Below are 11,229 nucleotides of genomic sequence, written 5' to 3'. Positions count from 1 at the left end.
AGGAGGAGGAGGAGGAGGGGGAAGAGGTGCATGTTGGCGACGGTGGTGGGGAGGCTCGAGCTGGATCCGTCTAAGGATGCATTTCGGGAGCCCTCGCTGGTGTGCCTTGGTGGACAGGAAGAAGGAGGCAAATGCTGTTTGGAACGTTTTTGATAAATGGAAAATTTTGCATTTACTTGCTTTCATCTGAGATTCCTTGTTGGGGAGGGTTAATTAATTTCGACTTGTCCCATTTTTTTGTGGGGCAAATGCAAATCCACACACACACACACACACACACACACACACACACACACACACACGCCTGCATGCATGCATGCATGCATGTCTGGCCTGATGTGGGCGCCCCTTTGCTGAGTTTTTTTGGCGCGCTGTTGCTTTTATGCTTGTTAGGTGGGTGTTGTGACGGTTGGTGGTGGTAATTTTTGTGCTTCGTGTGTTTCTCCACCTCATCTAGGCACACGCGCGCGTGCACATACACACACACATATACATACAGGCGCGCGCGCGCCACTTGAATTTGCGGTCCGCCTCCGCATCCGTTGGATATTATTCTTTGGAAGGACGGGCAACACTTTGCTTATGTTGTTGTTTACAGGTGAGTGAGTGATGCTGGATCACTTTACCTGCTGAAGTGGAGGTGATGGTGGGCCTCGTGGGATTGTTGGTGTTGGGATATACGCGGATAGCTTCGCGCAGCACAATGTAATGTTTATTTATTGCGTAGACTTGGATACTGGTTGATGTTATCACTTTTGGCGGAAACCATGTGTTTTGTGGCGAAGAAGTAACTGTGCAAGATGGTGCAAATTTTCACGCTTTTCTCCCATTTCCTTTGGCGTCTGTGTGGGCTACCGGGCGCTGGGAGGAAAACGTTGGCGGCGGTAATAGCGGTGTCGGGAAAAAGGCAAGGTTGTGGTTGTTGTTGTTGTGTGGGTGGTGATGGTGGTGGTGACAATTTGGTAGTGAATTTGATCGGGGGACAGTTGGATCATGAAACCCCACGCAGCCGCCGTTGTCGCCTCCGTATGCCTCTTGTGGGAATTGTTTAAAAATTGCCCCCTAGGTTGGCAAATGTCGTGGTGCTGGTGCCGGCGGTGATTCCCCGTTCTCATCAGTTGCCCGGTTTGCTGCAGCAGTAGCAGCAGCAGCAGTAGCAGACACACCGGCACACAGGGAATCACCAAAAAGAGACAAAATCTAGGAAAAGAATGTGGCCACCGAGTAATATCGGCCCACACAAATACACACAGAGAGGCCTCCAGACGCAACGCAGTTTTGTGTCCGTCCACGTCTCGTCTCTCAGGATTTCACCTCCAGGGAAGCGAAACTGCGCTCACCCACACGCATAGAACCCTCGGATCATCCACAAAACACCCAGGAAATCCCCTCATTTCTGCACTCCCATAAATGTTTTTGAAACAAATCTACGGCAAGATATACCTAAAGGCATCTCAGAAACTTTGCTTTCGTTGTGTCGCCATCTAGCGCCCGCGCTCAAGACATCCAAGAACACCAAAACAGAAGCAGGGACTAACTCCCAACAAAACAGTGAAAGGGCCTTTGTGCCTTTTGCTTGGCAGCATTTAAAAGCTCCGAGGAGTCAAGACAACCGTTGAGAACCGGACACAGAACCGGGAAACCGTAATCTCGAGGAATACGAAAGTTGTTCGTGTGGCGGTAAAAACGCGGCATACTGCGTACATGCTCCCCGACGCGACGCAGCTCGGCGCACACCTAAAACGCCCTTAATCGGCTGTGATGATTTGACCACGATGCAGAGCCCGCGCCGTACTACCATGCATTCTCGGTACCATGCACGACGACGTACGATATGACATCACATAACCGTGCATTTCTCTTTCTCTTCCGGTTGCCCCTGCTCCTGCCCGCTTCTTCCCGATGGGAAACGCCACCGCTGCTGCTGTTCCTGCTGCTGCTGCTGTCGTTGTTGTTGTTGCTGCTGTTGTTGCCGGTAGGTGGTCGTGAATGTGCCTCCACGGTACGATCCGCCGCCACCCGCCTGCTTTACAGACGATCACCGTAACCACCACCACCATGACCACACATGCACATACAACAGCACGGGAACGGAACGGACAACAGGCATACAAGTGAAAGAGGCGGCACCGAGTCTACGTGGCCATAACGCGAGGAGGTTGCGGGGGGGCCCATGCATGCAAAACAAACACAGCGACGCTCTTCAGCTCCCGAAATCCTCCCGCGCCACGCAAGTTCATTTAAACTGCAGCCCGCCCACTCACCCGGCCTTGTTGAGGGCCCTGCTGCTGCTGCTCCTGCCGCCTCAATCGCTCCCCTTCCCGCCGGATCGCCGCCGCCTGCTCCTCCTCTTCCTGTTGAAGCCGGAGCGCCAAGGCCAGATCGGAGTCCAGGTGATGGGGCTGCTGCTGCTGACGCTGATGATGTTGATACTGTTGCTGCTGATAGTGCTGTTGTTGCTGATGCTGATGCTGATGATGTTGATACTGTTGCTGCTGATAGTATTGTTGCTGCTGCTGCTGCAGTGGCGGTGGTGGTGGTGGTGGGTGAAGAAGTACCTGCTGGTGCGGCTGCGGCTGTAACAGCGGTGGCGCGATGGAGTGGGGCATGAGGCCCGCAGGCCCCGCCACAGCCCCAGCAGTCGCCGGCTGGGGCGGCGCGGTCGGACGGTTTTCCAGCTCCAGACCTGACACGTCCAGAAACGTGTCCCCACTCAGGTCCTCTAGGGCCATCCGCTCAGCCTCGTCCTGCGCTAGTACGGCAGCTACGGCAGCCGCATCCGCCTCGCTCATCAGCACGTCTGCACCTACACCATCGGCGATGACGATGGCGGGGAAACAGGTGAAAGGTGTAAGAAGGCTGAATTCCTGGAAACAAATTGAAAAGCCCTCGCCAAGATATTCAGGACTACTAAACCTTGAGCTTGCGAAAGCGTACACAATTCTCCTCCCCTCCCTTCTCGTCGTGCTCCGCCGCCTCTTCGTTTTCCATGCTTCGGCTTCCGCATGTGCCAAATTGATGCAATATATATAAATTGTTTTTGCCTCTTCTGCATGGGCCTTAATAATATTATTATACATAAATTATATACATAATATACATATGTGTGTAGGAGGGTGGCGAATGGATAGTAATCCACCTGTTGTCACCATGCACCCTTCTATACACACATGAACAGTGGCCCCTCACGCCCCTCCCCTTTCCCCCGGGCGGCTTTGTTCGTTGGAGCTGGGCAGCAGCCCTGGCCAGCGTCAGGCCGGGCAAGATACTTGTAACAAACATACACACATACACCGCAGAGTGCGCCCACCCAGCCTTCTTTGCAACCCAAAAAAAACGAGCAAGTGTGAAACCCCTTCCTCAGCTTGAGCAAGAGCTTCACATACAGAGTGCTCACCACATACCTGCAAGGCCAGCGGAGGCGGCGGCCCCTCCCTGGGGCTGACCCTCCCGGTGCGGCCGAAAGGGGGAAAAGTCGGCGCCGCAAAACTGCGTGTCGCCCGCCACGCTGGAAAGATGCTCCCAAACCACATCAGCTGTCATTTCCATACATGCGTGCGTACGGCATGGTGAGGAGCACAAGCATGCGACGCGTGGCGCAAATGACGTGGGATACATGACGCAGGGGGGGGCCCCGCCGGGTAAGAGGGGACGGATACGTTGTGTGTATTTGCGTTGTGTATGTGTGTGTATGTGTGTGTATGTGTGTGTGGTGTGTCTCAGGCGAGCGAAGCGTGAAGCAAAAAAAATAAAAGACTGAGTGCTCCAAATGCTCAAAACATGTACTTCCCGCGCCCTCAGTTTACACGCGGCGCCTAAAGCTGCAGCAGCAGCTGCAACATCAATGAATCCACCAGTCCAAAAGCGTCCCACCGCTCCAATGGTGACCCCGGTACTGGCGGTGCTGGCAATGGCGACAACAACAACAACAACAACAACAGCGGCGCAATCCGAACTCCCCCCCCAGTCCCCTCACGTTCGTTAAGGTACCCCTGATCCGTCACCAGCAGGAAAACCTGGTGGGTGCTGCCGTGCTTGAATACCACAGAGAAATGGTTGTTGCGGAAAAACACAGCCAGCCTGCCCGGCAGCAGCAATGTAGGGGGCAGGGCGGCGGCGGGGCGAGGGGGAGGGGGAGGGGGGGATTAGATGTAGCAATACCAGCAGGGGAATACACAACTGTCGGACTCAAAGAGCATGAGAAGGAAGGCCATGCGGCAAACAATAAAGAAATAACCAACACCGTACCATGCACGGTGTTGAGAACGGAGAAAGGAGCAGGAAGCGGGCAGGAAAAGATTTCTTCTTCTTCTTCTTTTGCTTCCGCCGCATGGGAAATAAAGTGACAGCGTTCCTAAAGGTATTTCCCTCCTGAACTTCAATGCATAACTTTCCTTTTCTGAACCTGCGTCAAATTTCCGTTCCTAAGCTCCTAGAGCCCTGTTCAGAAAATATGGGATTTCAGCGGACCCTAAACCCCAACAGAAGCAGCCTACAGACTCCAACTCGCACATACATACACACACACCACCTCCACCCTACTTCCCAAACCCTTCCAGTGTTTGTTTCAATAGTAGGCATTACTGCGAATTGCGGACGGCAGTTGCTACTTTCATGACTTGTGTGTCTCACCATACAATGTCCCCACCCCACCCCACCCCAACCCCATTGACTGCCAACCTAGTTAAGAGAGCTCCAGAGGCCATCAATACATCCACCACCCCCACCCCACCCCATCCGACCATGACCACCACTACAACCTCCCTAGCGTGACCACCCCACCCTACCCCACTAACCCCACCCCCACTACCACCATCACCACCACCACCCCATCACACCACCAGCACCACTCCAGGGGGTCCCGTAACTCACTGCGAAGGCCGTAGATCGCTTCGTAGCGCCCTCAATCCGGCCACCGTTAACTGCGAACAGCTGGCTTCTAAGAAGTCACGGGCCACCATGGCTTCATAGATACGACGAGCAACTTGGCTTGCGTCTTCTTCAGCTGCAGCTGCTGCTTCGGCAGCAGTGGCGGCGGCAGTAGCGGCAGGTTGCCGAGCCGCCGTCGTGTCCTGGTCAGGCCATCCTGATGGCGGCAGCGGCTCTGGCGGCGGAGGTGGTGAAGGTGGCGGCGGCGCCGGCGGCAGCGGTGGCGGTGGCGGCGGTGGCCGCCAGCCTAGCAGGTCTGCTAAGTCTATTAGCTGCGACGTCTGGCTGCCACTGATGGCAGCCTCCGCCGGCACCGGCGCCTGCATCGGCAACGGTGCTGCCACCGGGTAGGCCGTCCCCGGCGCCTCCGGCGGCGGCGGTGGCAGCGGTGACGACGCTGTACGGACGCAGCCATTTTGATCGTCGGCGGATGGGGACGCTGCGTCCCCTGTGTCACTGCACCGCGATGGAGAGGTGCTGTCGTTGTTGTTGTCATGAATGTTACTGTTATTGCTGTGCTGCGCTGCCGATGCTGCTTGGGGTGCTGCTAGGCATGCGCTAGCGCCTGCAGTAGCTCGACTTGACGACGTCCCGGTCGCGGCTGCTGGCCCTTCTCCGCTGCCTCCTTCTGCTCCTCCTCCCCCTGCTTCTCTTGTAGTCGCAGACCACCCCGCTGCACCTCCCGCTTCCGTACCTGCTGCCGCTGCTGCGACAGTGTCACGTGAGCAGCTGGGCCCCTCTTCGACAGCACCGGGACAAGGGGCTCCACCGCCACCGCCGCCACCACCCGCAGCCGCTAACGCAACGCCCCATACCGCAGCCCCGCTTGGCAGCGTCACGGGAGACGGTAATGTCCCCGAGGATTGCTGCTGTTGTTGCTGTTGTTGTTGCACGGCTTCCATAGTGGTGATGATCATCTCAATGACTTCGTTGTAGCTGCGGTGGGCCACCACCCGCGTCGTCTCCGCATCCTCGGGGTCCACCAGCCAGCCGTGGCACAGCGAGATGTCCAGCAAGTCGAAAATGCTCACGAACTGGGTGGGCTCGAAGCTGTGAAAAGGGGGCGTGGGGGAAGGGGAGGGGGATTTTAGGGCAACTCACATGCAACAAGCGCAAAGAGCAAAGCGCAAAAAATAAAGGTGAAAGGATTTTTTTGGGAGAGAGCATCGGGGAATGGAATGTTCTAGACGAGTGACGCAGATACCAGAGATAGGCGCATAGAGAGGAGAGATAGGAGGACCCGAGCACAAAGTCACATCAGGATTGGTGACTTGGAGCTAGTGGGCCGGCTTGGGGAGGAAATCATACGCAAAACCGCGTTGGTGGTGTTGGGGAGGGAGCGGGGGAGGAAAGGAAGGGTTAAGATGAACCACAGACGAGCGAAGCAGAAACCAGAGATAACGGGATACCCCAGGAATCGACAGATAGGAGGGAGGGGGCCGACTTTCTTTCATGAAGTGATTTCGTTCACTTTTTTATTTCTACGAAGCCATGTGACGCTAGGGGGAATTGGAATAGCTAGGAGAGCGCCGAAAATGATTTGCGATGTGGGTCAGCGCCCTCTGAGGGTAAGGAAGCGCCGATTGACCTTGAGGAATGAGTCCGGGGTTTATTACAAGGGTGAAGCACACCAATCAACCTTTAGGCTCAAATAACGCGTTCGTGAGCGGATCCGGCCCTAGGCTGGCTGGCTTTCAGGAAGAACCGAGTTTGAGATGTGGGTCAGCGGAGATCGGGGTCGACGGGGGTTTGAATTGAAACGCCTTTCCAGGGCGGGCTTCAGTTGGCATAGCGGGACAGATATGGATCACATATCCTTCTGAATACGGGTTTCGGTGGAATGAGATTTTGTTGGGGATAGGGTGGCTGGCTTGGGAGTCTGAACGGACGCAGGAGCGTCGACACCCGTCTCCATGTCACAGGACAAGTTGGCCTTCGGATGAAACCCTACACGCACCCGAAGACGCTGTTAAAGCGCACGTTGACGTCCATACCCACAGCCAATTTGTGCAGACTGTCCAAGCTGTCTGACAAGTTTTGCTGGAGGTCAGCCGCGAAGGCGTGTCCATGGCTACCGGTGGCCGATCCCAAATTGGAGTCCACCAGCCGCTCCGCGACCATCTCAATCAGGCGTTTCTGGCTGACGGTGGTGGCTGAGGAGGAAAGATCGGGAAGTTGGTTGCGCAAGGATAGGACGTTTGCCTGGGTGGTGCGCGGGAAAAGGATGGGAAAAAGCAGGTGGTTGGGGTCAGAGAAAGGGCTGATGTAGCTAGGTGGTGGTTTTCAGAGGATGTTGGGAAATAGGCCAGTTGTGAAACACACATACGGTGCGGATACAAGGTAAGTGCCGTATGAAAGTGCAGGTGACGTGATCGTGCAGATGTGTCTACGTATACACGGAGACGAAGACGCACCAGCGCGAGGAGCGGGCACGGTCCATTATGACTCTGCATAAAGATTGGTGTGGCAGACCGTCCGAAAAACTGGATGCGCTTAATGTTGTATTGGTCGTCAGCTTCCTCCATTTGTGTCAGTGCCCGTTCGCGAGCGATACGTGTGGCTTCACTCTTGTAAGGCAGGTAGGCTGCTAATAAACAGTATGAATATAGAGGCGCCTAAGATGCCCTGTGTGCTGCATTTGTTTTGACCGGCTCCAAGGGCTAATAGTATCCATCCGCAAGAGCACTTTTGTTAACGAAGCATATACTGTAAAGAGCGAACGCGATGCGGTTGTGAATTGGATGAATGAATGCCATGAGCGTGGGGAACGAGACTGCGTGCATAAGGTTGGTTGGCACTATTTACAGTTGCACGGCAATGTTGGCATCCCTATGGCTCTGAGATTTTTCCCACGCAAACAAGCAGCGCCATAAACATGACGCATATGCCTCGTTAATTGCTTTTAGGAGTCGCTGAATATCTCGAGGATCTTTGGTGCCCATGCACATAGCTTAGTAGCATCCAAGCACAGCTGTCATGGCGCAGCAATTGTTCGAACAGTGGTTCCGTATCGCTGATGCAGACAAAGATGGAGCGGTTGGAGGTGGCGAAGCTGTGTCATTTTTCATGCGCTCGGCACTTCCGCAACTTGTTCTTGGGCAGGCAAGTAATCGATAACATCGATCACTATACACCCGCACGCAAATCTGATGTGCGTCTTTGTTGCGGTCATGGCCTGAATCCTGGCATTTCTGCGCCAACTGCACAAACCTTCAGATCTGGGAGCTTGCTTCTGGTGGGGCTCCAAAGCTTAATCAAACTCAGTTCTCGGCGGCAATGCGCCTGGTCGCTCTAGCGCAGGTAACCTAGGAACCTTTGCAATCTGGCATGGACTTGATGCACCCAGCAGCATCGTGCGGTTTCATTGCCCTGCCGCACGCAATCGGGAGTGTCTCACAACTGCACACATCTTTTGAAATCCGGACCTATGGCAGAGGAGGTTACAATGTTAGTAGGGTTACGAGCTTGGCATGCGCAAACCTTCCGGGGCACCAACTGCATTCTATCCACCGCAAAGCAGCGGCAAGCAAATTCTGAAGGTCGACAGCAGTTGTTCCTTTGCTTATGATTCCACCCACCCGCTCACTGACCTGTCATTTCTCACGCATCATCCAGGCACGCGGCGGCCAGCTGCCCCTAGACCAAGCCCGCGCGGTCATAGCCGGAGTCGGCCCAGCCCTGCCACCTCCCACTCTGCAAGGCCTCGACCCATCTGGCGCAGCAACAGGGCAACCCGGAGCCCCTTTCATTCCCTCCGCAGCGACAGCCACGGGAGCTCCCAGGCCTGTCGGCGTCACAGTTTCCACAGCAGCTGCACCGCAGTACGGCGCCGCCATGGGTGCCGTACCTTCCCCGTATAACGCACAGCTGACGGGAGGACCTGGCAGCAGCGCCGCAGGTTTGCTTCGGCCAATCGGTGCGTCTGGTGGTGGTAGTGGCGGCGGGGCTGCTGTGGGAGTTGCTCCCGGCGCCATGCCGGCGGCGGCAGCGGCGCCATCGGCGGCGGCGGCGGCGGGTGGTTATCCTCTTCTGGCGGCCTCTGATATTCAGCGGTTGCAGGCTAGTTTTGTGCAGCTGGACGCTGATCGTGATGGCTTTGTTACGGTAAGGAAAAGGGCAGTGTGTCCGTAATGAGAGCGTGTGGGGGAGGACGGGGCAGGGCCGCGAAAGAAGCGAAAGACGGAGGGAGAGCATTAGGGAAAGAGATATACCCTTTTCAATGTATTCAATACAAAGGCGGCTGGCAGAGGTTAAGGCCTGACTTCTGCACCTGGCCGACCCGGGTTCAAATCCGCCTGCCGGCTCCTCGGGTGTTTGAGGAGTGATGAAATGGGAGGTGGCCCCCCATCATATGGACGGTGTAGGACGTGATAATATCAACTTGCGAGCTGACCAGGAACTAAGTTGATGCGCCGTTGATCCGCTAGATTTGGTTGGATGCTGGTGGTGAGTTGCCGAACCCAACGAATACATTCTGAAGTCGGATGGGGTGACGGATTAGGGTGCCCCTCTAGCAGGTGAGAGCAGGGACTGCCCCGGGAAAGGGGGCCGCTGGCGAAGTTAACCACCCTGTAAAAAAATATATATATGATGAAAGGAGCTAGGTAGGAAGTTAAGGTGGGGAGAAAAAGAGGCACGCGTGTCGCTCCCGTGTCGTACACTTACATCATACGTCGTACCCTTCGGTATATAAGAGCACATAGCAAAACTATCTTGAGCTTTTTTGGCTCCCATCTAGCTGCTACCTGGTCAGCGTTCGGGCGCGCATACGGGGGGGTGCTTGCTTCCTAAAGCGCGCTGCTTGAAAGTGCGGGGCTTTACTCTCCTGCAATGCCGAAGGAAGCGACTGGTGATTGCTTCTTGCCGGGGGGTGTTACGCTGGCACACCGCCGCCGCCGCCGCATAGCTCCACAAACAGTGTGCTGCTTTATTGATGTTACCTGCCTGATGGACATACATACATATATACATACATACACACATATATTAACATACTTGTATACATGCAGGGCGCCGAGTGCTTCGGCTTCTTTTCCCAGTCGGGTTTGGAGAAGCCCGTGTTGCGGGACATTTGGAGCCTGGTGGCTGGCAACGAGAGTCGCCTCTCCAGCGCGCAATTCGTAGCCTTCCTCTACCTCATAGACTGTGTCAAACGGGGATTACCACTGCCCAAGTACTTGCCGCCAGGACTGGTGGGATTTCCGCCTGTGGCACCAACGGCTGCGGCGGCGCCGCCGCAGCCAGTGGCGTGGTCCCTTCAGTCCCAGTTTGGTACGAGCAGCAACATCACGGCGGTGCTGGCGGCGCCGCAAACGACGTCCCTGCCGGCGCCGCCGCCGCCGCCGACCCTGCCGGCCAAGTTGGATCTGGCGGCGATGGCTGGTGAGCGGTTGACGGCGCCGCCGTCAGCATCACAACACGTCTCCCATGTGCCGGCGGTGCCGCCGGCGCTGCTTGCCAATGTGTCGGCCATGGACCGGTGAGCGAGTCCTTGTGTGAAGTTATGAAGTGATGCGAAGCTAAGGGAAGTGCTAGTGGGGATCCCCTCCCATTTTTCGATGGGAGGGAATGTATGATTATGTGCAAATGCAAAGGAGAGGTCGCCCGGGGGCTGCCGCTCTGGCGGGTGGCAGCCTGCCGCCGCCGCCCCTGCTGGGGTTGCTGTTACCGGGTTACCGGGGGTTTGATGATGATGAACGCAAATGGAGGACATCGCCACGGCCGCATATGCGGACTAGGGCCGCCTGCTGTTGGCCGGATGCTCTATGAGGAGGAGGCCGCGAGCCACGGCTGGGGCATTTGCCTCTTGCCTCCACCCCCTGCCCCACCCATCCCTCACTCCCGGTCACCATCATTACCATTATCAGCCCTAGGTCGCCGCCTTCAAGAACGCCTACTGATCAGTTCTGCTTCTTGTATACTCTTTTCCTTGGCAGCAGCTTCACTCGTTTGTGGTTCGTCTTTCCCCCATTCCCAACCCTGTCCCCCCGACTCCCCATATTGCAGGTGGTTTGAACCCCCTCCCTTTCTTTCCTTTATAACGGTTGCCCCTCACTCAGTAACCCTTCTCACCAATACCGCCCCCCCTCTGCAGCACCAAGCTCCAAGAGGAGCTGCAGGTGTGTGAGGCCAGGGAGACGGCGCTTCAAAGTGCGGAGGAGAGGGCGGCGGAGGCCCGGGCCCGTCAGGCCCAACTGACAACCGCCCTACAGGAGTTGGTTGTGTTCCGAAACCGTACGGAAGTAGCGTTGCTCACCTCCCAGGAACAAGCGAAAAGGCTGGAGGAGGAGCTGGAGGGGA

The 11,229-nt window shown here is 56.1% G+C and overlaps 2 protein-coding genes across 2 annotated transcripts in view; one reads left to right on the top strand and one right to left on the bottom strand.

Moving 5' to 3' along the window:
* Positions 1-1,062: 1,062 nt before the first annotated feature.
* Positions 1,063-7,467, bottom strand: VOLCADRAFT_120460 (uncharacterized protein; the record flags this gene model as incomplete). The annotated part of the gene is made up of 9 exons (XM_002947295.1): positions 7,344-7,467; positions 6,887-7,131; positions 5,624-5,979; positions 4,873-5,326; positions 3,977-4,080; positions 3,405-3,536; positions 2,687-2,806; positions 2,265-2,354; positions 1,063-1,130 (listed from the first exon to the last, which is right to left on the bottom strand). The coding sequence occupies exons 1-9, from the start codon at positions 7,452-7,454 to the stop codon at positions 1,063-1,065; spliced, it is 1,680 nt and encodes a 559-aa protein (XP_002947341.1). The 5' UTR covers positions 7,455-7,467.
* A 337-nt stretch (positions 7,468-7,804) lies between these two features.
* Positions 7,805-11,229, top strand: part of VOLCADRAFT_103432 (uncharacterized protein) — a gene marked incomplete at its 3' end in the record, with an annotated part of 7,353 nt that continues 3,928 nt past the window's right edge. Inside the window, exons 1-6 of the mRNA XM_002947426.1 lie at positions 7,805-8,031; positions 8,146-8,229; positions 8,545-9,033; positions 9,939-10,121; positions 10,170-10,408; positions 11,024-11,048. Coding sequence (XP_002947472.1) covers positions 7,906-8,031; positions 8,146-8,229; positions 8,545-9,033; positions 9,939-10,121; positions 10,170-10,408; positions 11,024-11,048 — 1,146 coding nt within the window. The 5' untranslated portion in view covers positions 7,805-7,905. The remainder of the gene's footprint in view (positions 8,032-8,145; positions 8,230-8,544; positions 9,034-9,938; positions 10,122-10,169; positions 10,409-11,023; positions 11,049-11,229) is intronic.

The sequence above is a fragment of the Volvox carteri genome (assembly GCF_000143455.1).
Source record: "Volvox carteri f. nagariensis unplaced genomic scaffold VOLCAscaffold_6, whole genome shotgun sequence".
Lineage (NCBI taxonomy): Eukaryota > Viridiplantae > Chlorophyta > Chlorophyceae > Chlamydomonadales > Volvocaceae > Volvox > Volvox carteri.
This window is presented reverse-complemented; position numbering and strand designations above follow the sequence as displayed.